The 25,975-nt window shown below is 33.2% G+C and overlaps 5 protein-coding genes and 2 pseudogenes across 9 annotated transcripts; 4 read left to right on the top strand and 3 right to left on the bottom strand.

The window, feature by feature from the left end:
* Window positions 1–983: 983 nt before the first annotated feature.
* Window positions 984–4,017, top strand: LOC111275688 (purple acid phosphatase 18-like). Its single transcript, XM_022861184.2, has 5 exons — window positions 984–1,181; window positions 2,109–2,777; window positions 2,941–3,129; window positions 3,213–3,301; window positions 3,537–4,017. The coding sequence occupies exons 1-5, from the start codon at window positions 1,038–1,040 to the stop codon at window positions 3,754–3,756; spliced, it is 1,311 nt and encodes a 436-aa protein (XP_022716919.2). The 5' UTR covers window positions 984–1,037; the 3' UTR covers window positions 3,757–4,017.
* A 300-nt stretch (window positions 4,018–4,317) lies between these two features.
* LOC111275689 (RNA-binding CRS1 / YhbY (CRM) domain-containing protein) lies at window positions 4,318–8,420 on the bottom strand. Of its 3 annotated transcripts, none has more exons than XR_016333758.1 (5): window positions 5,792–8,420; window positions 5,570–5,697; window positions 5,231–5,476; window positions 5,012–5,139; window positions 4,318–4,891 (listed from the first exon to the last, which is right to left on the bottom strand). XR_016333758.1 is itself a non-coding variant. In XM_022861185.2 (5 exons), exons 1-5 carry the CDS (start codon window positions 6,258–6,260, stop codon window positions 4,769–4,771), a joined length of 1,074 nt encoding a protein of 357 aa, XP_022716920.1. In that variant the 5' UTR covers window positions 6,261–8,420; the 3' UTR covers window positions 4,318–4,768. The 3 variants fall into 3 exon arrangements, 1 of the variants encoding a protein (XP_022716920.1); XR_016333757.1 differs by having other exon boundaries at window positions 5,012–5,135; XM_022861185.2 differs by having other exon boundaries at window positions 5,251–5,476.
* LOC111275687 (DTW domain-containing protein) lies at window positions 6,550–8,401 on the bottom strand. Its single transcript, XM_022861183.2, has one exon. It carries the CDS (start codon window positions 8,399–8,401, stop codon window positions 6,809–6,811), a length of 1,593 nt encoding a protein of 530 aa, XP_022716918.1. The 3' UTR covers window positions 6,550–6,808.
* Window positions 8,421–9,794: 1,374 nt separating the features above from the next.
* LOC111275693 (protein FATTY ACID EXPORT 5-like) lies at window positions 9,795–11,786 on the top strand (annotated as a pseudogene). The gene is made up of 3 exons (XR_016333759.1): window positions 9,795–10,127; window positions 10,804–10,891; window positions 11,514–11,786. The product of XR_016333759.1 is annotated as a protein FATTY ACID EXPORT 5-like (transcript).
* A 533-nt stretch (window positions 11,787–12,319) lies between these two features.
* Window positions 12,320–13,292, top strand: LOC111275690 (taxane 14-beta-hydroxylase-like; annotated as a pseudogene).
* Window positions 13,293–14,450: 1,158 nt separating this feature from the next.
* LOC111276134 (inositol-1,4,5-trisphosphate 5-phosphatase) lies at window positions 14,451–18,607 on the bottom strand. Of its 2 annotated transcripts, XM_089754656.1 has the most exons (7): window positions 18,070–18,607; window positions 17,477–17,617; window positions 17,004–17,369; window positions 16,269–16,514; window positions 15,570–15,662; window positions 15,043–15,243; window positions 14,451–14,879 (listed from the first exon to the last, which is right to left on the bottom strand). In XM_089754656.1, the coding sequence occupies exons 1-7, from the start codon at window positions 18,370–18,372 to the stop codon at window positions 14,664–14,666; spliced, it is 1,566 nt and encodes a 521-aa protein (XP_089610782.1). In that variant the 5' UTR covers window positions 18,373–18,607; the 3' UTR covers window positions 14,451–14,663. The 2 variants fall into 2 exon arrangements, with proteins under 2 accessions (XP_089610782.1, XP_089610783.1); XM_089754657.1 differs by lacking the exon at window positions 16,269–16,514.
* A 2,543-nt stretch (window positions 18,608–21,150) lies between these two features.
* LOC149511746 (fatty acid desaturase 4, chloroplastic-like) lies at window positions 21,151–22,459 on the top strand. The gene has a single exon (XM_089754533.1). The coding sequence runs from the start codon at window positions 21,447–21,449 to the stop codon at window positions 22,377–22,379; it is 933 nt and encodes a 310-aa protein (XP_089610659.1). The 5' UTR covers window positions 21,151–21,446; the 3' UTR covers window positions 22,380–22,459.
* Window positions 22,460–25,975: the final 3,516 nt, after the last annotated feature.

The following is a 25,975-nucleotide window of genomic DNA, read 5'->3' as shown; positions in this document are numbered from 1 at the left end:
ATTCCCAACTTAGCATATAAATCGGATCAGAAACATGGAGTAGCAGGAAAACATGCATGATCTTAAGTTCAGTCTACTCATTTGACCCAAAAGCTATAACGAAAAGATACTCTGATATGAAAGAATATCTGGGATTTCTTGCTCCTTTTCTTGTTCTTGTATAGGTATACTTGGGAAGAAACAATTCCAACTAGCTCAATCTTGTAATTCCGCAGATACAAGTAAACATGTAAGTCATTAACTTAATTCAGTTGTAGTTTTAAAACATGGGAACGTTAGTTTCTCCTTATAGTATTGATGTTTCTCTTAGATTCAATGTCATGAACGCATATGTTTTTTGATTTATCATGATTGAATCAGAATGTTGCTTGCTTTTGCATTTCTGGACTGTCTTTGAATGAATGTTTCCCCTGGTAAATTTCTGGCAGACTAGGTTTAGGTGAGAATTGAGATATATGACTTGGTTCCTTCATTTTGAAAAGAGGGTTTTAGCTTGAAAGTTAATCTTCTGAGAAAATGTTGCTTTGATGATTGAAACTCAACTATGGTTCTGTTTGTTTTGTTAGAAAATCTGACCCCTGGATTCTATTTGTGAGTAAAATGTTAGAATCCTGGGTAAACTTTTACTTGCTTGTTAGGAATAAATGCATATATCGACAGCTGAACTGAAAGTGAGAGCTTCTCAATTCTCAAACCGTGCTTGCTTGTTCGTAATGAAGACTTGCATTCATGCATTCAAACAGAAGAAGTTGCCATATTATATATATATATATATATATATTTGTACTTTTTTTCTTTTTCATTGAAGATAAGTGCAAGAACAAGACAAACAAAATGGCATATCCCAGAACCAAAACAGTGATTGTCTCAAATATGACAAAATTACCATTTCACTTACGCCAAATCATGAACTTAACAAGGCTAAAACAGTCATTTTAAAATAGACCATTCATGAAGTAAAGACAAAAAAAAAAACCCAAGATTTACTTCGGTTCAGTGTTTCACAAGGGAAAGGGATTTTCCAGGACTAAAGAGAAATGGAAACAAAATTGATTCTACTTACAGTACTAACTGCTCTTCTGTCAATCTCAGCAACTGTTAGAACTGAGTACATTAGACCTCAACCTCGTAAAACTTTGCATTTACCATGGAACCCAAAACACCCTTCTCAGCCTCAGCAGGTAGCTTTGTCATTTTTATCTTAAAACAAATTTTTTTTTCAGTTTCTCGATTGTTAATGTTTTTGTCAGATTCAATGCTTCTTTGAAATTTTCTTGATGTGATCTGATCTGGGTGTTCATTGTTTTTGCACTTTTGGGTTCATTTTGTTGAGAAAAGAGATTTTGGGAAAGTTTTGGGTTTGAGGTTTTTGTTTATTTGTGGAGACTTGTTGAATGTTTTTGTGTTTCGAGAAATGGATTTACCTGCGAATGGTTTTTCTATTGAGAAAGTTTTCCCGTTTTGATCATTTTGACTTTTTTTTTTTTTACTGCCAAATCTTATCTCTGGATTTTTTATTTCAGCTGCCTAGAAAACTTAAAATTGGTTGTTTCTGAAGGTGATTGGAACTGCATGATCAATTTTACACATTGAACAAACTGTCATGATAGATATCTATGATTAGAGTTAAGAGACTTTCCCTGAAAATTTTTGAGGAAATATTATATGTGGATTTGATATTAATGATGCTTATGTGGAAACCAAGGGGTCCTGTGTAGACTGTAGAGTATTAGGCATGCATGGACCAAAACAGAGCTATATCCTTCTTAAGCATGATATCGGTACATGCATCTATGATTGTGTTGGGATGATTTTTAAAACATACGAGATGATGCTTATGGGAATTGCAGTCTTACTATTGATCTCACTCTTGTAGTGTGAAGTAAATGTTGGAAATTTCCAAATGAAGAAAAAACGAATAGGCGTGTGACTGTTATGACAGTATTTTAATAGGATTCGATACTGTTGTCTATCTTAGGATAAAATTTTTTTTACTAATTTATAAATGGAGAATCATTATTCAGGACCATTTAATGTTCCATTAATTCCATCAAGACCTTTATGTTGTTATTTAGTTGAAATGATTTTTGCTTGACATTTTGTTGCAGGTACACATATCATTGGCAGGAGAAAAACACATGCGAATCTCATGGGTCACTGACAATAAATCTGCTCCTTCATTTGTTGAATATGGAACGTCGCCTGGGCGATACACCTCTTCAGCTGAAGGAGAGAGCACCTCTTATAGTTTCCTATTCTACAACTCAGGAAAGATACACCACACTGTCATTGGACCTCTGGAACATGGTACTGTTTATTTTTATCGATGTGGGGGACAAGGTCCTGAGTTTCAGCTCAAGACCCCTCCAGCCCAATTTCCTGTTACTTTTGCTGTGGCTGGGGATTTAGGTCAAACTGGCTGGACTAAAACAACACTAGACCACATTGACCAATGCAAATATGACATACATCTGCTTCCTGGGGACCTTTCATATGCGGATTACATGCAGCATCGCTGGGACACCTTCGGTGAGCTGGTGCAGCCACTTGCAAGTGCCAGACCATGGATGGTAACAGAAGGCAACCATGAAAAGGAGAATATACCACTACTTATAAATGCATTTGAGTCCTATAATGCTAGATGGAAAATGCCTTTTGAGGAAAGTGGATCAACCTCGAATCTTTATTATTCTTTTGAAGTTGCAGGGGTCCATGTTATCATGCTTGGTTCATATACAGATTATGATGAGCTCTCAGATCAATATAGTTGGTGGAAGGTTGGTTTTTCCTTTCCTCTCATTAAGTGCTTTCTGCTCGAACCACAAGGCAGCAAAGTGTTCTGTGGCCTATTAGAAAGTCTGTAACTCTGTCTGTCATGATCATAATGAAATCCCCTGTTCTGTGTATTTTGACAAAGTTTCTTGACACTTAAAATTGTAGGCTGATCTTTCAAAGGTGGACCGGAAAAAGACACCCTGGCTAGTTGTGTTATTCCATGTTCCATGGTACAATAGTAACAATGCTCATCAAGGTGAAGGGAATGGGATGATGGCAGCCATGGAACCACTGCTTTACGCTGCTGGTGTTGATTTAGTACTTGCTGGTCATGTGCATGCTTATGAGCGCACTGTATGTCAAAACTGGCTTAGCTTTGTTCATTTTTCTTAATATTAGTAGAATGGGTTTATGATATGTTGTTCACTACTTGACAGAACCGTGTTAACAAAGGAAAATCAGATCCTTGTGGTACTGTTCATATTACTATTGGAGATGGAGGCAACAAAGAAGGTTTAGCTCAAAAGTATGTCCTTGTCTGTAGAATACTTCCTGTAAATGTTAAATTTAATTAGAAAACAATTTTATTACCAGAAGTTTTATTTTTTAAAATTTTGATTCTAGATGTACAAGTTGAACATCATGCACTTATCTTTTGTGTTCTTACAACTTCCAGCTACAAATTAAGCTTACCTTTAATAACATACATGCAAATCTATTGTGGGCTGCAATTTCAGTAAGGTCTGTAAATTTACTTGCAGGTACCTGCACCCACAGCCTGAGTGGTCATTGTTTCGTGAAGCAAGCTTTGGTCATGGTGAGCTCAACATCGTGAATTCAACTCATGCATTTTGGAGCTGGCACCGGAATGATGATGATGAACCAGTGAGATCTGATCAAGTGTGGATAACCTCTCTCATTAGTTCTGGATGTCTGGCAGAAAAGAATTATGAATTAAGGAAAATTCTTATGACTCCTTAAAATGGATAAGTCTTCATGATCCAATTTATTAGATTGGGCTAAGTTTTTGCTACAGAGTTTGATGTTTATATGTCAATCCTAGTCATTGTTTGAATTAGTAAAATGCTTGTCCCCTTCATGTAATGTAGCATAACAGGGAGTGGCAACTAGGCCATTACCAATTGAAGTTCGCACTTGCAGTTGTCCAATTTGTTATATATAAATCAGCTACAGCTTGCAGCTTGTCAATTTAATCAATCCTATTCCATCGCATTAGTATTATGCTGAAGTTCCATCTTGCATATATTAATTTCTGGATTCCATTGTTTCTCATATAAGAATGGATGAAAAACAACAAATTTCCATGAATTGGAGACAAGACATCAAAACCTTAAACCATGTATTTAGTACTGAAGTTGATGCTACATATCAGTATCTTATTGGCATGCCTCGTTTGATAGTAGCATCAATTGATTGTTGTTGTACTAATACTTGAGATGGAGTCTTGCATTCGCCAAAGCAGATGATTTATGGTGAGAGAGGCTCATTTCATTGTACAACATGAGCTAAAAGGCATGTAAAGCATCAATGAATCTACAGACATTGACCATTGAATTATGTTTCATGTCATCTGCAGCCCATGAAGGACTTGCCATACTTGCAATCTAAAGGGATTGCATCAACTTTCTTAGTCCAATGTTTCATTAACAGTTGATTCTTGTTGGGGCAACAAACCTCCAAAATTGTACTAGGTTTAAAACACAACGACAAGTTTTTACATCTCATGACAATGACAAACTTGTACAAGGTCAATACACGCTACCTTATGCCTGGACTGCAGTTTGACTGATGCACCGATGCTGAAAGCAACGATAGCTTCTCTGGGCAACGGAATCAACAAGAAATGAATCCAACAAACCTTGGCCTCAGAGCGTACTATCCAACTCTTTTCCTCTCTTAGGGTGTTGATGTTTCCCCATGATAAATGACCACCAGTTCGTAACAGTCTCAGATTTCCAGTTTGCAACCTCAACTATGCATCCAGAGATTTCTCATTGGCATCTGAAATGTCAGAGTTGAGTTCCTGATCTCTCTTTCCCCTCCAGAGTATAATCTGTTCATCCTTGAATAAAATAGGTACACAAGGAACCAAGTCCTGCATTTACAGGAAAAAAAGAAACAAACCCTGGGAATTAGTATTGAATTAAAGAACATTAAAATTTCTCCTAAAAAGGCTTGTAAGTACCAGAAATCAACTAGAAAGCAGGAGCCATACCCTTAGTTTCACGCCTATCCTTTTGCAGTCACTGGTACCAACATGGGTGCAGTCTAGTCTAACTACCTCTTCGGTCTCGAAGGCCTCCCTGACTCTTGCCACTACATTTACATACACTCCATTCCTTGCTAATCATAAAATTGCAGCATAAGTATTCACTTTATGACTTACTTTAAGTCATCATTACTACATCAAGATTCAAGATCAAGCTAGAAATACCTCTGGGAAAAACCACTTACTAAGTTTCATAAGAGCAGGAGAGTGAAGTCCCCTGTTTCTCATTTCTTTGGTTTCTTCAAATGTCAGGCCATCAGCAACATTCTTCACAAGCTTCGGATATATAGGAGCATAAGGCCTCCATAGCATAAGAGGTATGACTGGTCGGTTCTTGGGATCATAGTTTCGACCCCGGTATAAAATGAGGACATTTATGTGGCGGTAGATGATCTTCCCCCCAGATTTATCCTACAGAAATATTACCATCTAGATCAGCTAATAATACTCCTTACAAGATCAAAACACACCATCAAACTCATGGAGACTGTTTTCAGGTCAAACCTCAAGGTGGAAACAGACATTGTCCATGTCAAGAGTTGGCACCCCCAAGCACTTGATCCTCACAGCTTCAGCTCTCTTCCAATGATTGTAAATGTCATCCAACATGTTGTGAGTGACCCCATTCTTCCCTGTCATATAAAAACATCAAAATGCATGAAAAAGTTTCAAACTTTTATTGAAAAAACAAGGCTTTAAGTAAAGAAGAGGTGACAAGAAAATTACCCAGATTGATTTGCCTAGCACAATCACTATGCCGATACTTTTCAACCAGCCCCCCAACTTCCACCTCCGTAAGTGGGTCTCCAAGAACCCGTCTCCTCTCCTCCTCGACTCGACAACCATTCACTTCATCTCGGGCAGGGGCTGAAGTCCCAGTCCATTCCCTATCAAGCTTGCCAGGTCCAAATGGAGAAAACCTCTTGGGTTCTCGGAACCCAATGGGTTCAAGGTTCGGGTCGGTTTCAGAGTACGAGTGCCTGAAGTCAAATGGGAGGTCTGACTTGAGAGGAGGAGGAGGGTTTGGGTTGGGGGTAGTGTCGGGGAGTTTTGGTTTGGGACCTTTGGGTTTTGGGGATTTGGAAATAGGGGAAAATGGAGGGTCGTAAGTGGTTTTGGAGACAGAGTGGGAGAAGAAATAAGAGAGGTAGGGCTTTGGTGGGTTTGAGAATGGACGTGAAAGGTGCTTTTGCATTGTTCTGGAAGAAGGAAAAATTGGCTGCTAACGGTAGCGTTTGGCTATGGAAGAGGGTGATTTTAAAGCCAGCAATTCAATGAGGGGTATTTTGGTAATTATAGATAGTTAATTATTTGTTTAATCGGTGCCCCTTAGTTTTGGTTCTTTTCATTTACGCCTGAGACTTTTGCCAAGGCCTCTCATATGGGCTGATCAATATGCAACATTGACTTGGTTTCATTCAAGAGGATTCATGTCATCATCACATCAAGCTCTTTCATTGATAAGTTTATCGGTAAAAACCACCTGATGAATCTTTGCAAAGCTAGCATAACATATCCAAACATCGGCTGCTGGTGTTAAACATTAGACTTGTTTGATTCAAGGGAATTGCAGGTTGTGGCTATGGGGAAAGCCGAAAGCTACATGAAACAGAAACAAACATGATAACGAACAAGTCTCACCCGACTGCGAAAAACAGTTCTTGGATATTTCATTGTTACAATACATTCAATCACTGGCAAATTTGCATATATCAACTAACTGAAAATGCAAAATTAGTAGAATCAATCTTTAGGGAATTTGCTCAACCTTTCATCCTTTAGTCGCCTCTGATCCCCAACCATGGACTCAAAAACATCCAAGAGATTATCTAATCCATCAACATTGTCTCCCAAAGCTTTCAAGGTATACACAATGCTCTCAATGGTTGACAAACATCCTGCCCTTGGCTGATGCCTTATTTCACTATACAAGCTCATCTTGTCCAAATCCAACCTCAGATGTGACAAAAGCTTCAACCAGGGGTTCTCATTGTAAATTCTCCCAGCCTTGGACCATGTCCCATCTAAAACAATCAAATTCTTCACTTCAAAATTCATACACTTAAGGTCATCAACTCCAACTGCATATTGACTTGGGAATAGAAGCACAGATCCAGGGGGAACCTTGACTTCAAACTCTTCATTCTCTTCCACTTCCATTTTCCCATCCAGTTTCCGCCTTCCAAATTTTTTCACAACAAATCCTCCTGCCAAAGCATCCCTGGCCGTCGTAGAGGCCAAAATGTGATCAAACTTTGGCTTCTTCCCATGTATGTCCACCTTCCAAATATGAGAAAGATCAGAAATACGTCCATACTTAATCATCATAGCACAAATGACAGGTTCTTCTCTATCATTAGAAGTGGCTCCATTTTGAGCAAAATCAGTTCTGTCATCTAAAACAGCTTCACTTAACAAATTACCATCCAAATTAGACCCTTTCCCTAACTTCTCACAAGGATTCTTCATAGCCAATGAACCTTTTACACCACCACATTCTCCACCAGTTAACTCTAACAATAGCTCATCACCACTAGAAACATCTAAAGTCTCCACAAAATTCAAAACTTCTAAAGAATTACCCGCTTTTCGACTCCTATTAACATCATTTTCCAAACTAAAGTCTCCATTTTTGTCAATCAAGTCCAATGAACCTTTTGCATTAGCACATTCTCTACCAGTTAACTCTAACAACACCTCATCACCACTAGAAACATCTAAATTCTCCACAAAATTCAAACCTTTTAAAGGATTTCCCGCACTCCTACTAACATCTGTTTCCAAACTAAATTCTTCATTCTTTTCGATTAAGTCCCTACTTTTCTCATATGGACACTTCCCATTTCCCTCAACGGAAAAATCAAAACTCTCAGAACCAACTTTCTGCGTCTCTTCTTTTCCCCCCACTTGACCAAACCCAGAACTTTCCAATCCAACCCGACCCATACCCGACTCATGACCCGGTTCCAACAACCTGATTTCAAACCGGGCTTCAAAATCAACTTCAAAAACAGTGACTACATTGAGATTTTTGAGTCCTAATTTTGCAATTCTAGTAGAATTCAAAGGATGGTTTCTTTCTGAACTGTGTTGAAGAATGGTTACACTTACAGAATTGTCAAGGTTCCAGGTCCGGATCCTATAGCAGAGGCAGACTCGGGTGGGTTTGGAGCAAGATGGACATGTGGGTCTTTTTGGTTTTGGATTTGATTGCGTTGTAGACATTTTTAGGGTTTTTGAGGATTTGGGGATTTGGCTTTGTAAAGGAGTGGGAAATGGATTGAATGGGTTGGTTCGCTTTGGAGATCGGATCCGGGTCCGAAAATGGATTAGCATTTGACGAGCTCTCAGCGCTAGTTTTTGCCATTTTGCTTTTGCATTTGCATTTTATAGCCCTTTCTTAAACCCCAAGGCCTTGATATTTGGGTCTGATAGAAAAGTTAAAACGATGTCGTACATAAAGATTTGGATTTTGGACAAATAGTTCTCTTAAAAAAAAATAGCTACTTTTTAAAATAGAGTAATGTTATTTTTACTCAACTTCTTCTCAGTATATCTCAAAATTTTAACCTTTAATAAATTATTTTTTTATCTTTCATACTGTATTTTAGAAATTTATTTTCAAAAGCTTTTAAAGATTTTTGAAAATAAATGTCCAAACATCTTTAAAATTTTTTTAAATTTTATATATTTAGTTTTGAAAATTTTTTATTTTTGAAAGCTTTTAAAAGTTTTTGGATATCAAATTTTGAAAACTTTTAACAACTCTAAAAAATTTATTTTCGAAAATTTCGACTCGTATCTAAATATTTTAACATAAAATCTTATAAAATTAAAAGTAAAATATAACGAAAAAATAAAAAAAACAAATAATTTACTTTTGATTTTATGCTTTTTAACTTTAATTTAGTGAAATTTTCTTTAAATTTGGCTTGATTGGCCAATTGGGGTTTAAAATTCTTTAGGTTTTTGATTGAAAAGAGAGAGAAAATGTGGTGTGAGGAAATAGGGTGTTTGGATTTTTCATAAATTTATGTTTTGAGTTTGAGATGTATTGAGTAAGAGTGTAATCGATCAACTTTCAGTTGATATAGCATTAAATTCGAGTGTAAGTTCGATTCGAAATTTATGACTCAAAATTCAATTTGAATTTGATTGAAATTTTTTTTAGGTCGAACTCAATTTAATAAAAATCAAGTTATTTAACTTATTTGATTAGGCTCGATTAATATGTAAAAATAAGTTTGATTCTTATATTTGATAAAAATTTGATTATTTGTACTTGAGTTCGAATTCAAAATATTTTATTAATTATAATAATTAAAATATATTAAAATATAAAAATTTGATTAGATTCATAAATTATTCAATTTAAGTATAAAAATATTCGAATTTAACTTAATCACTAAATCAAACTATTAAAATTTGAACTTGATTTAATAATAATAAAATTAAATTTAAATTTTATTTAAATTAATTTAAATAAATTATGAATATTAATATAAGGAGCATAAGAAGAGGAAAGTTAGGGTGCAAATAGCACCACCCTCTCAAATAAATTGCTTAAACAATAGAGAAGCAAATTTGGAAACTTCTAATAAGTTAGGGGCAAATCTTGAAAATAAACAAAATAAAAGCAGTTAGAACATTGGAGCCTTTGACCAACGGAAAATTCCACACGCCAGAAAAAAGCGAAGTGTTTAGAAAAAGCTTTCACCACAAAACACTCAAAAGCAGAACCCATTTGATTTTCCATTTTGTTTCCCTTTGATCTGTTCAACTCAAGTTTACTCTTAATTTTCTCAAGAAAAAAAAGAAACCCAGTTGAAGAAAAAGAAATAAAGCAAAAAAAACCTTCCCAAAATGCATGATTTTTGCTTCACAATCCCTTATGGATTGATCCTTGTGGCTGGAGGGGTTATTGGGTATTTGAAGAAAGGGAGCACAGCATCACTTGGTGGGGGTGTAGGCACTGGATTAGTTCTCATTCTTGCTGGATATTTGAGTCTTAAGGCTTTTGAGAAGAGAAAGAACTCTTATTTGGCTTTCGTTCTTGAGACTGGTAACGTTTTAAAAACGTCAACTTTCTTACATACTTTTGCCTTTTTCTTTGATTTTATGATTTTTTGTTGTAAATTTGATCTGGGTTTTTGTTTAATTACCTTTATGATTTGGAGTTAGGAAATAAATGAATTTTGTAGTTTAAAGGTACTAAATTTAATTGTTGTTTAAATGTTGTGGATGGAAAAGTTTTGACTTTTGTAGTTTATGGATCAAAGATTTGATGTTGCAATGAACTTTGTAAGATAAACTTGATGTGGTTGTTTTGTTTTTGGATTTGGATTTGTGGTCTTGCATTGTGGGATTGAAGAATCAGTTTGGGTATTGTAGATCCAAAGTGGTACTATTATCTTGCTGAAATTGTAAGAAAATGGTCTTTGTTTTAGGTTTGAAATGGCTTCTTTCAACTATCATAGCTTTAACTGTCTTTAATCTTCCTAAAGCTCTCTGATGCAGTATTGTTAAGAGGCTTTCATCATCTGAAATTCAATATTGTTGCCAGATTTCGGGATATAATATTTCAGGACATCTATCATTGTCACTCTTAATACACAATTTTAGAAACAAATAGATCATCAAAGATAAGCTGATTTTCACTGTGGGTTGTTGCTTTCTATCATCCCTTTTAATCACAAAAAAAGTTTGTTTTTTTACTTATTTATATACCTTTAAACCAGTTATTGCTGCTGTGCTGACATGGGTCATGGGACAACGTTATTACCAAACATCTAAGATTATGCCAGCCGGAATTGTTGCTGGTATCAGGTAAGTAAATCTCCTATTGGACTTCTTTAGTACCTTCATATCACATTTTATCATGACTGTGATAATTGTACTGGCTAATCTTTTCATTATGTTTTTTCTGGCACCACAAGATTGATCCTTACATCAATTAAAACCTAACAAAACTCACATATGGATAAATATATCTTACGATTAAGACCTTACAAGTGCCAATTATGTGCCTTACAAAATAGCTCCTTTGGATCGATGATGTCAACTATCAAACCACAATGTCCAGTTCTTTTCATACCTATTGCATAATGATTGCAGGCTGCATTTTAATATCTTGTATACAAGTCTGCAGATTATCTGATTCTTTCATTATGGTTTTGTTGTTATGATCCGCCATCTATCTACATTCAACTAGAAACTGATTTTCAAATCATTAACTCATACTATTTCCGTTTCTGATGCAAAGGTTTTACGGCCTAACCTTAAATCCTCTGTTTGTATTTCTGTTGTAGACCCCTATCACTTTTCCCCTTGCCTCTCTTTCTCAACCCCTTTTGGCTTGGGGAGAAGGGTTTATTTTAGGTTTCTTTTGTTAGTTTGACATTCATTCAAAATTTTGAGAGCTACTAACTCATATGTCACTTCATTGCAGTGCTCTTATGACTGGGTTTTACTTGTATAAAATTGCTACTGGCGGCAATCATATTCCAGCCAAGGCTGAATGACACTGTTACATTGACTACCGGTTTTAACAGATCAGTCAAGATCATTGAAGCTCAGATGCTTGTATTGGCAAATTTTATTTGTATCACATGTGCTATACTCTGATGTGTGTACGAAGCAAAACATAGCCTGTGTTATATGTAAAAGAACCCTGGTTGATGACCTAAATTATGTTGTTTCTAAGCAATTTTCTTCTTCTGAAGTTTAAATTTGTTCTTAGAATGAATAATTCACTTAATTTCCTACTGAGATCAGGTTTATACAGTGTTTGATGCAAATCCTAACATGAATTTGCTAGCTGGCTATATTCTCTATGTATTTGCAGACATCAAGAATTCCTTGGAACCAGAACTGCAGGGCTTGTCATAGATTCTGCAGAAGCTAAATACTGGTTTTCTTTTCTCCAAATGACAAAATGTCAAGTTCAAAGCACTGGAATTTAACACACTTAACCCCATATTTTGTCCTAATTTAACTAATCACTGACAAATTTTCGACTTTAACTTACATGCAATCCACTATCAAGTGAAGTATCTTCATTGACATCAATCACAACATTCAACAGTGTATCCATTTTAAAGAAGGATAATATCCCTTTGAAAATGCCTTGAAAATCACCTAACTATAGGTTCCAACAAAGCTTCCAAAGAGTACTCGAAGAATCTTGTTTAGGAGATTTTCTTCATTTGCTAACATATAAAGGAAATATTAAAGATCCAATGATAGGTAAACAGATGAAATAAAAAAAATGTTATATAAGATCTATGTTCCACTCCATAAAAAGCCAATAAAAGAAGATCAATAATTTCTTCTCCCTGAATTTCCCATACTTTTAAGCACTCCCCCACGCCATCAGCTAAGTTTCCCTCCCTCGTAACCATGAACTGCATCATCGCTATTTTCCTGTTTCTTATCCCCATTCTCCTTCTCCTAACCAGGAGAAAATGATCATCACATAGGCTTCCACCAGGTTCACTAGGACTTCCATTAATAGGTCAAAGCTCTTGTCTTCTCCGAGCCGTGAGAACCAACACTGCAGAAGAACGGCTTCAGAAAAGGATAAGAGAGCATGGTCCAATATCGAAGATGAGTCTATTTAGCTAACCAACAGTTTTCATTTATGGTCAATCTGCAAACAAATTAGTATTTACCGGTGACAACAGCACGATTGTTAACCAGCAAGTCAAGTCAATCACTTCGATTCTAGGAAATCGGTGTATTTCGGAACTGACTGGTGAAGATCATAAGCGCCTTAGAGATGCTCTTGTATCATTCTTGAAGCCTGAATCATTGAGGGAGTACACGGGACAGATGGACGAAGAAGTTAGGAAACACCTTGAGATGCATTGGCATGGCAAGCAACAAGTCACGGTATGTTAATGCAAATTTTCTTAGCATACTCAACATTCCCTTGCTTTTCAGTAATCAGAAAAAATGGCATCTAACCATAGAAAATTAGACAACTCTATCATTTTACGAATAATGTTTGTTCCTGTCATGATAGGTGTTACCACTGATGAAAACCCTCACATTCAACATAATCTGCTCTCTCCTATTTGGACTTGAACGAGGATTCACAAGGGACAAACTTGCCGATGATTTTCAACAAATGAAAAAAGGAATGTGGACAGTACCAATTAATCTGCCTTTCTCACGATATAACAGTAGCCTTCAAGCAAGTTCAAGGGTCCAGAGAATAAAGAAGTAATATCTGAGATTATTCACAATGTTATGCTCATCATGGTTGCTGGACATGACACTTCTGTTCTTCTCACGTTCTTTGTGCGCCTTTTAGCTAATGATCCCGCCATTTACACAGCTGTTCTTCAAGGTATATATAAACATTATCTTATTTAAGTTCCAAAACCCTTGCTTGAAATCAATTAAATCTTGCACCGGAATGATTAACTTTGGTGAAAATTTTGCAGAAAAGGGACTTAAGACATTAGGTTGCTTGTTGATTTGTGGTTGCAGAACAGGAGGAAATAGCAAAGAGCAAGCCTAATGGGGAGCTTCTGACATGGGAAGACCTGGCCAAGATGAAATACGCATTAACAATTGCCACGGAAACCCTGAGGCGATTCCCACCAATCTTTCGTGGCTTCAGGAAAGTTGTAAAAGATATCAAGTTTGGTGAATATATTCTTCCAAAGGACTAGCAAGTAAGTAAAATCATACATACATTCCATTCAACTTTTTCTTCGCTATTATCTTACTGATTATTTACTGATTTGTATTAAGATTTTCTGGTTACGGGCATTACACAAATGGATGATAGCATATTTCCTGAACCATCACAATTTGATCCGACAAGATTGAGAATCCAGCTTCAATTCCACCTTACAACTTCATTCCATTCGGAGGGGGACCTCGGATATGTCCAGGATACGACTTTGCAAGGATTGAAACCCTTGTTTCAATTCACTATCTGGTTACTCGGTTCACTTGGAAGTTATATGTTCAGGCAACTTTTTCAGCAGGCATCCAATGCCTGCTCCAACTACAGGCCTACCAGTTCAAATCAGGCCCAGAAATCTCTGATCTTTGCTTGCTTCAAAGAAACTTGCAAGTTTTCTGTTGCTGATCAAATGATGAGAAATTTTTATTCAGTTAAAGGATTAAGTAGGCCTGTAAAATATAGTAAGACTCTCAGAATCATAATACCAAACTAGCTCTGTTCAACTGAAAAACTAAATACTCCAAATTTAAAAACTCAAGACAGCCAAACATGTTTCCCATCCATGTTAGAATAAGAGTAAACTCAAACCCATGTAGCAGCTAAGACTACTTTTTCCACAAGCACTCACCGAATGTGCATCATAAAACAAGCAAAATTTGCAGTTGCAGCTCCACATAAAACCAAAAATTTGAACAAAAGAATGGATATCATAATTCTATCCGCATTAATTTTCCATATTTATCATGTAAAACAATCCAATACCTGACATCTTCAACTACCAGTCTAATTACCATATTTACAACTGATATGGAACACATTCTTGAGCATCTTTGCATACAATTGGTCTAAACGATAGATGTGCTAACAGTAGTGGTTGACCACTGGCAGAAGCAAAGCTGTCTAGCAGTTTCGTGGCCTAGAGTACTTTGGAGGCATAGAAGGACATCGTTCATTCATATGGGGGTATGGATCCACGGAATTATATCCGGGTAGTTCCATTCGATACTTCCCTCGAATCTGACAATAAGGAAGCTTTACATCATCTGCATCATTGCACCACTTTGGCAGCCGGCTTGAATTATTCTCGAAAAACCTTAGAGTATAAGCATCTTTGATCTGTGTTTTCAGTACCAATTCAATCAACAACGGATTGCATCATAAACTACTCAGAGGAGCTTGTTGTACATATAAATGAAAGATCGTATATAAATGAAAGATCGTATTTTGAAAGGGAAATCCTATCACCCTAAACAAAGACTTTACTGAAAAATAAGCTCACCGTGAATTCAGTGACTTGAATAGAGTCAGCAATTGGATCAAAAAGCCCTGCCTCCTTATACATTTCAAGGACAAAAGCAATGCATGATGTTGACTTCCCATCACTATATATCCAATCATCCTGTTCAGGAATAGTCAGCAGTTCATCAAAAGATGACCCGCGCTTTTCTGTTTCCACCAATATATCAGAAAGATTAAGACCCTGCAATAAACACCATAATTAGATTAAGAAAATATAATAAGTCACACTGATTTTAACTTCTGAACAAGAACCAAAAATAGTTATAGATTCATATTTTTGAAGACCAAAGAGCTATAGATCTGATCAGTCCTTGAAGCATCTAGGCCAAGCTACTGCTATCAAATCATTAAGAAGCTCATAAAATAACTCACATGCATGTACTTAAGAAAGTTGCATGTTATCTTCAAGACATAAATCCCAAACAATTAAAATTATCTTTTATGAGTGAACAAACCACCAACTTAATTTCTACCATATTAGTTAACCAACCAAGAAAGATACCATACCTGAGTTCCAAGTCGCTTGTTCAAGGCCTCATTCCACATGTTAGCAGCATATTCAGGCTGCATTTTACTCCAAACTGTCATAACAGAAGCTACCTGTATGATCGCCAGGCAAACATTTAGATCCTATGAACTGCACAATTTTCAAAGAGAGAGACAGCAACACAGACGGAACAAGAATCATATGCATTAACATGTTAATGCAATTAGCAAAAAATACAAGAAACAGATTAGGATTTCTAATCATCCTATCTTTGTGTGCTTTTTTACCTCCCTTTGCAGTTTTGTTTGTAGTGCCAAAAATGATATAACACAGCATTTTGGCCTATATAAGCTCATTCCACACCTATTGCAAAATTTTCTACTATCAAAAAATACAAGACATACAAATAATCAAGCTTTAATTCCACATCACTCCTTTAACCAGAGTTGCATGGTATTGTAAGATAAAAAATTAAAAGAGAGAGGGAGAGAGAGAGAGAGAGAGAGAGAGAGAGAGAACGAGGAAGAACAAGACCAGTAAAATATCTACTAGAACATAATATCAAAAATGACCAACCACATGATCAAAAGCAGCAGGAATCATTAGAGTAAGACATAAGGAAGAGGAGAGAAACAGAGAAAGGAGAAGGGAAAAGAGGTAGAAACTTTGCAGTATAGACTAAAATCTTAACATGAGGTATAAAATAATTATCTAAATACCAGGTTAGCATCCAATGGAGAAGGATAATTTCCATCTATGGTGTCTATCCAGCTAAATATCATGTTATGATACCCATATGGTTTGCCTGCCATGCTCAGTGCATACTCCCATGCAGCAGTCTCATTAAACTTGGATCGCACATCAGGATGCAAAGGAAGTAATGCAATATGGGGATTAGAATCATCCTTCTTCAGCTCATACTCCCACCATTCATCCCATGGTATGATTGCAATAATATCTTCTCCCTACAACCAAGAACAGATAAACTAATACTCAGCATCTTTAATAAGTACCTGTACAATAATTCCAATCAATAGTTATACCTGATATGTTACTAAACTTGGTCATATAATAACTATGGCATGGATGATTTGACTGCACTATGAAACTTATTTTAAGTGCAGCAACACCTATAAGAATCTATTTACAATAACATAAACATAGTTGGATACAACAATGTGTTTTGTATTGACTTTACTCAATTTCAATGCTCTTCCTTTTTTTCTTTTTTGAGCATACTTGAAGTTGGAAAAAATCAGATAATCAAGGAAAACAATTTTAGTGTTTATATAGTGCTAGGTTAACTTATTAAGCAAATACTCATTGTATGAATTTAAAGTACAGCAAGGAAAACAGTAGTGGCAAAAGGATAATTGTTTATAAAGAGAAAGAGAGAAAGAGATAATATTTAGGGATTACAATTGGTAAAGTCAGCTAAAGGGTTTTAGTATTACCTTCTCATTTTCATGTCCTGATTCACCAACCCATAGCTTCCCATCAGAATCTTTTAAACAAACAGCACTATGACCAGCATAAGATCCACTAACCCACTTCTCAAGAGTCTCAAAACCACCCCATCGCCCACGAATTTTTGATATTGCAAGGAAATCTCCCGAGTGTATATCATCAACACTCATGTTTGCAACCCAGGGCTGAGGACGTGCTTCAAAAGAAGCTCCCATGTGTTTCTCAAGAAACCCAATATTGGAGTTCTCACCCCATCCAGTATTTGTAAATAAGGGGAAGACATCCCATAGAGCTTCAAAGGTTCCAAGCATCCCAGCTTTCATCAAGAAAATAGATATCCCCTTGTTTTTCACCTAATTTAAATATGACATTAAACCATGTATGAGTTTACAGGAAAGATGCATGACTGAAACAAGCTAAAACTTGTTCTAACTGAAACTAACAGAGAATGGCAACTTACATACTCATACTCAGCTCTTTCTTCCCACTCCTTGATTTCAAGTGTATGCTCCCGAGATAAAAAATAATAATCCCAAGTTACGCGGTATGGAGTTGCAAAGACATAAAGATCCATACACGTCCAACTATGGGCTTTGCTAACCTGGATAAGCACATAGCTATCATTTTCACATCATTCTAATCTTGAGAACTATAACCAAATCTACCATCACCATAAGAAAACATTTTGCACGTCATATATTAGAAAACTCTATCAAGAAATATCCTCTAACTTTACCAAAATACTATAAATCAAATTAGGTGCACATATAGCTATAAAACCAGGAAAAGAAGAAACATGTGAAATCATATTCCCAATTTCAACAAATTAAATACAGAAAAGCAAAAAATAACCCAAATAATATACTTTCCTCTCTCCATATAAATCCATTGAAACTAAAGTAAATAAAAGGGAATCCACAAATTAAGCACTTTCAGCTTAAACGAACCAATACCATGAAACCAAAAAAACTTCAAAAACCTAAAAGAAACTCAAATTTTAATACCCAGATTCTAAAACGCTGCAAAACACAAGAAAAAAGCCAAAGGGAATACCTTGATATGGAGAGTTCCACCCCCAAACTGACTGCCACTTTTGTTATGGAACTCCATCCAAGCCGTGTTCTCATAAAAGCACGCACCTTTCCAGTTTACGACGCGGTTTGGGGACGAAACAGAGCCAACAAAGGCTGGCAAAAGGTCAACGGCGCTGCTGAGAGAATTGAGGATCGGCCATGAAACCTGTCTCGGCAATAAAGGTAGCACATCTCGAGGATGAAACGGTAATTTTGCTGCTTGAACGTTAAAGAAGAAGAAGAGAACAAGGAAGCAATGAAGAAAAGAAGAAAAGGAAGCCATGATTAAGAAAATGAAAGAAAAAAAAAGTTCCTCTCTTCTTTTCCCTTATGACAAAACTAAAAAGAAAAACCAAACATAAGATTTTTTTTTTCTTTGTATTTTTGTTTTTGATTAGTTGCATAAATACTTTTGATTATTTTGGCTGGATTGCAATTATTTTGGTTTCTTGCAATAAAGGACTGTCCTTTTTTAAATTTCTTTTTTTTTTTTCCAAATTGTTATGGCTTAGAAAGACAAGAAAAATGGCTTTATATTACTATTTATAAACCAAGAAAGATAATGATGATTTGTTTCTTCCCTTATGTCTGGCTTTTTTATTGGGATAAATTGTTTTTTTTTTTTAAATTAAAGTGTTGACATTTAAAATTTTTTATAACAAATTAGTGATTTTTAATATTTTATTTTTGAATCTACACTTCATCATGGATGATTCACCTAAATTATTTGATTTTAATATTCTATCTAACACTCAATCCCACATGATTTTTTAAAATAATAATAATAATAATAATAATAATAATAATAATCCCATGTGATTAGAGTATTGTACACTCAAAGATCAAAATTATTGTACTAATTAAATTTTTTATTTTTAATTTATATAAAAATTGTTTTATAAATTTTTAATAATATATAAATATTAATCAATGCCTTTCATCTCTTGATTTAAAAATTAAGAGGCTCTTAAAAAAATGTGAACATAAATTTTAATCTCGTCATATTTTTATGGAAAGAATGTTTTAATTTAAATAAAATTTAAAGAGATCTCAATATTATTAAAAAAAATACTAATATTAATATATTCAAGATATTTTTTAGAAAAATAAATTTTTTAAAATAAATCAAATAAGAATCATGCCAATGTCGTGGGCCACAATGCACCCAAGAAAAGGCCTATTGTTATGGGCCACACAGCCCAAAATAGTGTCGTGTGCCACTGCCTACCAAGCAAACAAAAATATGGATCAAAGATGGGCTTGCATTTATTTTATTTTTTATTATATTTTTTGAGTAAAAAAATCATATTATTAATAAATTATTAATTTAATGGCACTAAATCAATTCTAAACTTGAAGGTTTCAAATTAAAACTTTAATTGTAACTCAGAAAACAAAAACTCTATATGTCATGTGTCAAAAAAATATATATAAACTCATATATCTTTTCTTTAAATAATGTTGCAATGATTTGGACGAAGAAGAAGAATATGAGAAAATTTTATATAAAGTTTTTTAAGTAAAATTTGTGAAGTTTTTTTATTAGAAATGATTAAATCAAAATTAAAAATCAAAATCAAAATCGATAGATTAAAAGATTTCGTTATATAGATTAAGTGTGTAAATTTTGAAAAAAAATTAATAATTTTTTTTATATATTTTTAGATAAACATTTTTAGTTAAAATATTAACAAAAATTTTACGGTTAAATAAATATTGATCAAATTTAAATTATAAATAATATTTTTAATATTTTTTTACATATTATTGATTGTTATATTGAACTTTATTAATTTATCGATTTGAATTTCTTATTATAGTTTTTATTAACTAGAAAAATTTTTACAAATTTCACCTAAAAAATTTTATGGAAGTTTTGTCCTAAAGAATAAAAGAGTGAAACACTAGAGAGATGATTTGAGGTTTGAAATTCTATGTTTGTGACACCATGAAAGCAGGAGGAAATTTCTCAGGTTTTGACTTCATTTCAAAGTGGGGATACCAATTTATCATTGCAACAGTTCCCTGTTTCTAATAAGCATACAAAACAAAATGACAGGCCAATAATTGGGAACCAAAAAGTGGCAGAAGCTTTGAGGAAGAAGGTCCTTGGAAGGAACCACTTATAAGAAGGAAGTTTTTGCAACCAAATGATAAGGTCATGCTTAATAATCTGTTTGGGTTGAGGTCCAAATCTATGGTGATTGTTCATTTATCAATAATAAATAGTTAATATCTATTTACGTTAGTTTAAGTGATAAAAGAGTTTGATTTTCTCTAATTCATTATTTTAAATTCAAATCTTAATTTTTTAAAAATTCACTAAGTCCGTCACATTTAAACATATTAAAAGAATGAATGTAATTTTATGCGTTGACTAAAGTTTTTATGCAAAATATTTAGTATTTAAGAAGTTAATCATATTTAAATTGCCACATCATTAATTACTATGTCATGTTATCGACAAATTTAATACATATTATATAATATAATTTTTTTTCTTTTTGGTGTTCTTGTAAAAATTGGCATCTTATCTTATGTAGATGCTTGAGGACTTGAATATTCCTTTTTGCTGCTGCTATCTTTTGCTTGCATTCTTTGCCCTACTTGGAAGCTTCAATTGAAGTTTCAAATAATATAGACAAAACCAAGGAAAGGACGAATCATTTTCTTTATTACAACCTCAGACGTCATGAATGATCAAACTCAAAACCTAATTTTGGCTGTCGTCATATGTTTTGTCCCCTCCCAATTTTGCATGGTCCAATTGAGTTCGAATCCTCTAGCTCAATAGCATTTTCCTTCACATCCTATGGCTGTAAATTGCCTATGATGAAAAATCAAATGGACCACTTTTAATAGGTGGCTCTATCGAATGATTTATTTACTTAAATCATACGAAATAATCGCGTACCCATAATTATTTAATTTTGATATAAATAGTGATTTAATAGCTTTTATCTATGTAAAAATATGAAAATAATAGTGTGCATGCATTACAATTATGGCTGAGAATGAACAGCTATGATTATGGACTTCTTAAACATGCTTGTGTAGAAATGTAAGCAATGGTTCTTTCTAGAGGCTTTTTGAACCCGATTTCAACAGATTTGTGCGACAGAAATTCACTTATTAAAGGCAAGCACTTGAAACAAATTGTGAGCACTAGTTCACATGAAGACATTAGCGACTTCCATAACTCCACGAACCCTCAATCCACACCACAACCTTGATTCCATGGCATAATCTCCACTAGACCAACTCCTTTACCAATCGCCACTATTTCATGCTATCAGCCTCTACAAATATTGTTCTCTCATTGCTCTAAACTTTTAGTTTCTCTTAGGCAACCCTTCAATGTCTACCTTGCCTCAACACAAGTACCCATCAAGGTCTCTAACCCATGTTCCCACATGCCCGCGTTTGTGCTTTATTGCACGTGTAACATCTTCAGCCACCACCACAACCAAGCCTAGGTCTAGCCAGAACCAGCTAGTCATCGAGCCACAGAACGTGACTTCACCAGACCTGGTCACATCCATCATCCCTAGTGCTGGCCCTCCTTTGCTCAATGACCCAAGTTTGCAATCAACATGGTCTCACCGGGCATGGGTGGCAAGTGGTTGTACCACGCTTTTCATTTCCCTAGCCAAGGCCATAGTGGGTGCAGTTGATTCACATATGTGGCTCGAACCTATGCTAGCAGGCTATGTTGGGTACATTTTAGCTGACCTTTTGTCTGGGGTTTACCATTGGGGTATTGACAATTATGGTGATGCATCAACTCCAATTTTTGGTTCTCAAATTGAAGGATTTCAGGGGCACCACAAATGGCCCTGGACTATAACCAGGCGCCAGTTCGCTAACAATTTACATGCATTGGCTCGTAGCATAACTCTCACAGTGCTTCCTATAGATCTTCTTTGCAATGACCCTGTTATTCAAGGATTTGTTAGCATCTGTGCTGGTTGCATCATGTTCAGCCAACAATTTCATGCTTGGTCTCACGGCACCAAGAGCAAGCTCCCTCCATTGGTGGTGGCACTGCAAGATGCCGGTGTGCTTGTCTCGCGGTCACAACATTCTGCACACCATAGGCCACCATATAATAGTAACTATTGCATAGTTAGTGGAGTTTGCAATGAATTTTTGGACAAAAGCAAGGTTTTTGAGTCATTGGAGATGGTTATATTTTTCAATCTTGGGATGAGACCCAGGTCTTGGAGTGAGCCTGGTGCTGAATGGACTGAAGAGACTGATGAGACTCATCCTCAAGTTACAGTCCATTGAATTTTTTCCACTTTTGTGACAAGAAAATTACAAGAAAACATTTAAATGGCATATATATCTCAATGATTGTTTTTGTGGAATTCTAGCCCTTTTGGGTGTGTATATGATCATGGGTTTCTGCGGACATTTCTTTGTTTAACATGGCAAACATTCGCACATTTTAATACAAAAAATAAAAATCTCACATGAACCTAACAGTATATCGACTCTAACAATAGACCAATTTGCTTTAAATTTGAAACCAACAAATTTCATCAATCAACATTTCTAATCAATTTTCTTGTTAGAGGAGAGTTTGATTTTGAGAGGATAATATTTTCATGCCAAACCAACATCTCTCTTAATTACTATTAACTTAAATGACATGGAAAAATCAACCTTAATACATTAGAAATAATAATTTGCAAGATAGAGAAAGAAAGAGTTATTTATTTTTACCATAAAGATAGCTGACTTTTGGCAAAGCAAAATTAAATGTCTATACCCAATCATAGTATATTTAATGTATTTTTCTATGTAAATAAAAGGACTTCAAAGAATTTAAGCATATGTGATTTTTGGCAAGCAGAAAAAAATTTTTTCGGCCAAATTTGGCAAGCAAAAATTAGTAGAAGTGGAATAATAATTATCAGAACCGGATCCGACATTAAATCACTTAAGGTTTTGAATTATCGGGTTAATGGTTCAATCACCAAGTCAATCAAATCAATTGTCAGTTCAATAAAAAAAATTTATAAAAAATATAAATATTTTAAAATTTTAAAATAAACTTTTAAGTCAAATTGTAGTTTAATAATTCAACCATAAAACTATTAATTTTAAGGTATATCATAAATTACAAATTTTAAAATATAAAATTCATAAAACAATTAATTACTAATTAGAAATGAAATTACTTAACATTTTATTAAAATCATATTTTATATTTTAATAATTAAAAATACTATTTATATTTTAATAAATATAATAAATAATAGCTAATAAATTATTATAAATTATTATTATTTATTAAAATATAAATATTATTTATTAATATATAATAATTAATCTTTATGTAATAAAAAAGAAATATCTATATATAAAATTAATAAAAAGGAAATTATTTTTATTTTTATATTTTTTATATGAATGTAGATTTTTTTATTAATTTTAAATTTATACTTTTTTTATTAATTATTTTTTATCATGGTCAAATAATTAATCATTTTTATTAATATTTTATTTTTATTTATTATATCTATTATTATTTTTATAATTATTTTTAATTATGGTATCAATTAATAAAATTTTTATTAGATCATCTTTTTTGGAAATTATTTATTTTTACAAAAGTAATTTTTTTTTTTACAATATCATTATCTACATGTCTCAAAATATGTCAATATATCATTAATATAAAGTTACAAGGATTTTGATAGTAAAAAATAAAACTTGGGGGGTATTTAGATGAAATAGTAGTCTAAGGATTTAATTTGATTGTTTGAATACTTGAAGGATTTTTCTCATATTTTTTTTTAAATTTATTAATTGATGTTGAACCAATCGAATTTCAAAAAAATCATTTGATTTATTGGTTTATTATGTAAATAATCGATTTATAACAATTTAAAATAATTTAATTACAAAATCGAATCAATTTTAATATCGGTTCACACAATCGAACTGACAATTAGATCGAGTAGAATGAATTAAGAGTTTTTTTTATAAGAATTAATTGTCATTACTTTATCTAAAAGATAACTTGCCCCACTGACGAGGGCATATATAAAAATAGAACTCATTTTTATATTGATAATGAAATTTTTAGTTTTATAGGGAGGTTAAAATAATGCCTTATATATATAACTAATTATATTTATGCTTCCCAAATATTTATCCAATTCAGCATATATGAGATTTTTTAATCTTCGGTTTTAATAGAGATGGTTATTTTTTTTATGCTTGGGGTGAGATCTACGTCTTGGAGTGAGCCTGGTGCTTAATGGGATGAAGAGATCACTGATGAAACTCATCTTCAAGTTACACTTCATTGAATTTTTTTCTACTTATGTGATAAGAACCATGAGTAGTTGATAATATCCATTCAAATTTAAAAGTTCGTTTAAGTTTTGAGAGAATTTTAATAAAAAATTAAATTTTGTTAAATAAATTTAAACATAATTTTTTAATTTATTTAAGTTTCATATCGAATCTTGAATAAAAAAATTAAAACTCAAATTCGATCTAATTTAATTTGAATAAAATATATATAATTAAAATATTATAATTATATATTTTTATTTTTTTAAAAAATATTTTAATTTTTATTATATAAATTAAGTTTAATAAATAAAGTTAAATTTATTTTTTTAATTTGAATCGAATTTAATAAAATTTTAAAACTCAAATTATTGAATTAAATTAAAATTACACAAATATATAAATTATTAATATTATACATTAGCATCTAAACTCAACTTAAATTCAACTTAATCTTATCTATGAACACCTCTAATGGTTGGGTTGTGTTTATTTTGTTGGCTATGGATGTCTGATTTTTTTTGCCCTTTTTTGAGGGTGTTTGGGCATGGCAGTGTGTGGAGGTGTCTCCACCAGGAGCATGAGGGGCTGGCATGAATCTTCGGAATTGAATTTGAGAGGTGTGAGTGAGGAGGGGAAACGTCTGGCTCTCTCTTTCATACAACACCCAACTACTAACAATCCACCAATTGGCTATAATTCTCAAAAACAATAAACTTCATCAACCAACATTAAATCAATTAATTTTCTAATTAGGATACAACGGGGCAACATCAACCTAAAAGTGTAAATAATATATTAATATTTTGATTTAAATAAAATTTAAATTTAATTTAATTATTATTAAATCAAATTCAAATTAAAGTACTATAACTTATTAATTGAATCAAATTTAAATATTTTTATATTTAATTTAAATAATTCACGAATTTAATTAAAATTTTATATTTTAATATATTTTAATTAATAAAATATCTCAAATTTAAATATAAATAATTAAAATTTTATTTAATATAAAAATTAAATTTATTTTTACATATTAATTAAATAAATTTGAGTATTTTAATTTTTATTTCGACTTAAATTTAACTTAAAAAAAATAAAATTCAATCGAATTTAAAATTTACATTAAAAATCGAACTCAAATTTAATATTACATCGATTTAAATTTGATCAATTACAAAAATATCAACGAAGCGATTCACTCTATTTTAATATTTACAATCGAAAAAATATTGGATTCTCTTTTAAATAGGTCTTGAAAAAAGAAGGAAGGTTGGAATGCCACAGACGTCTATTATTGAATCCATCCGACCTGATAAACAAATATGATACATGTTGAATTAGTCTAATTATATTATTAATTACATTATCTGAAAGATAGTCTGTTTTAGCTTTAATGGCATATATAAATACTCTCATCTTAGTCCCAATAATATGTATAATATTGGTTTTAGTGACACCCATTTGAATGATTTATTCAAGTTATAATATAATAAAATAATTGTAATTAATATTTTTCATAATAATAAAAATTAAATACTCATCATAATACTAAAATTTGGTTGAATAGTTAA

This window comes from Durio zibethinus, chromosome 25 (assembly GCF_047325235.1).
Source record: "Durio zibethinus cultivar Kanyao isolate XHJ-2024 chromosome 25, ASM4732523v1, whole genome shotgun sequence".
Taxonomy (NCBI): Eukaryota; Viridiplantae; Streptophyta; class Magnoliopsida; order Malvales; family Malvaceae; genus Durio; species Durio zibethinus.
The sequence above is the reverse complement of the archived record's forward strand: the minus strand, read 5'-3'. Positions and strand labels throughout refer to the sequence as shown.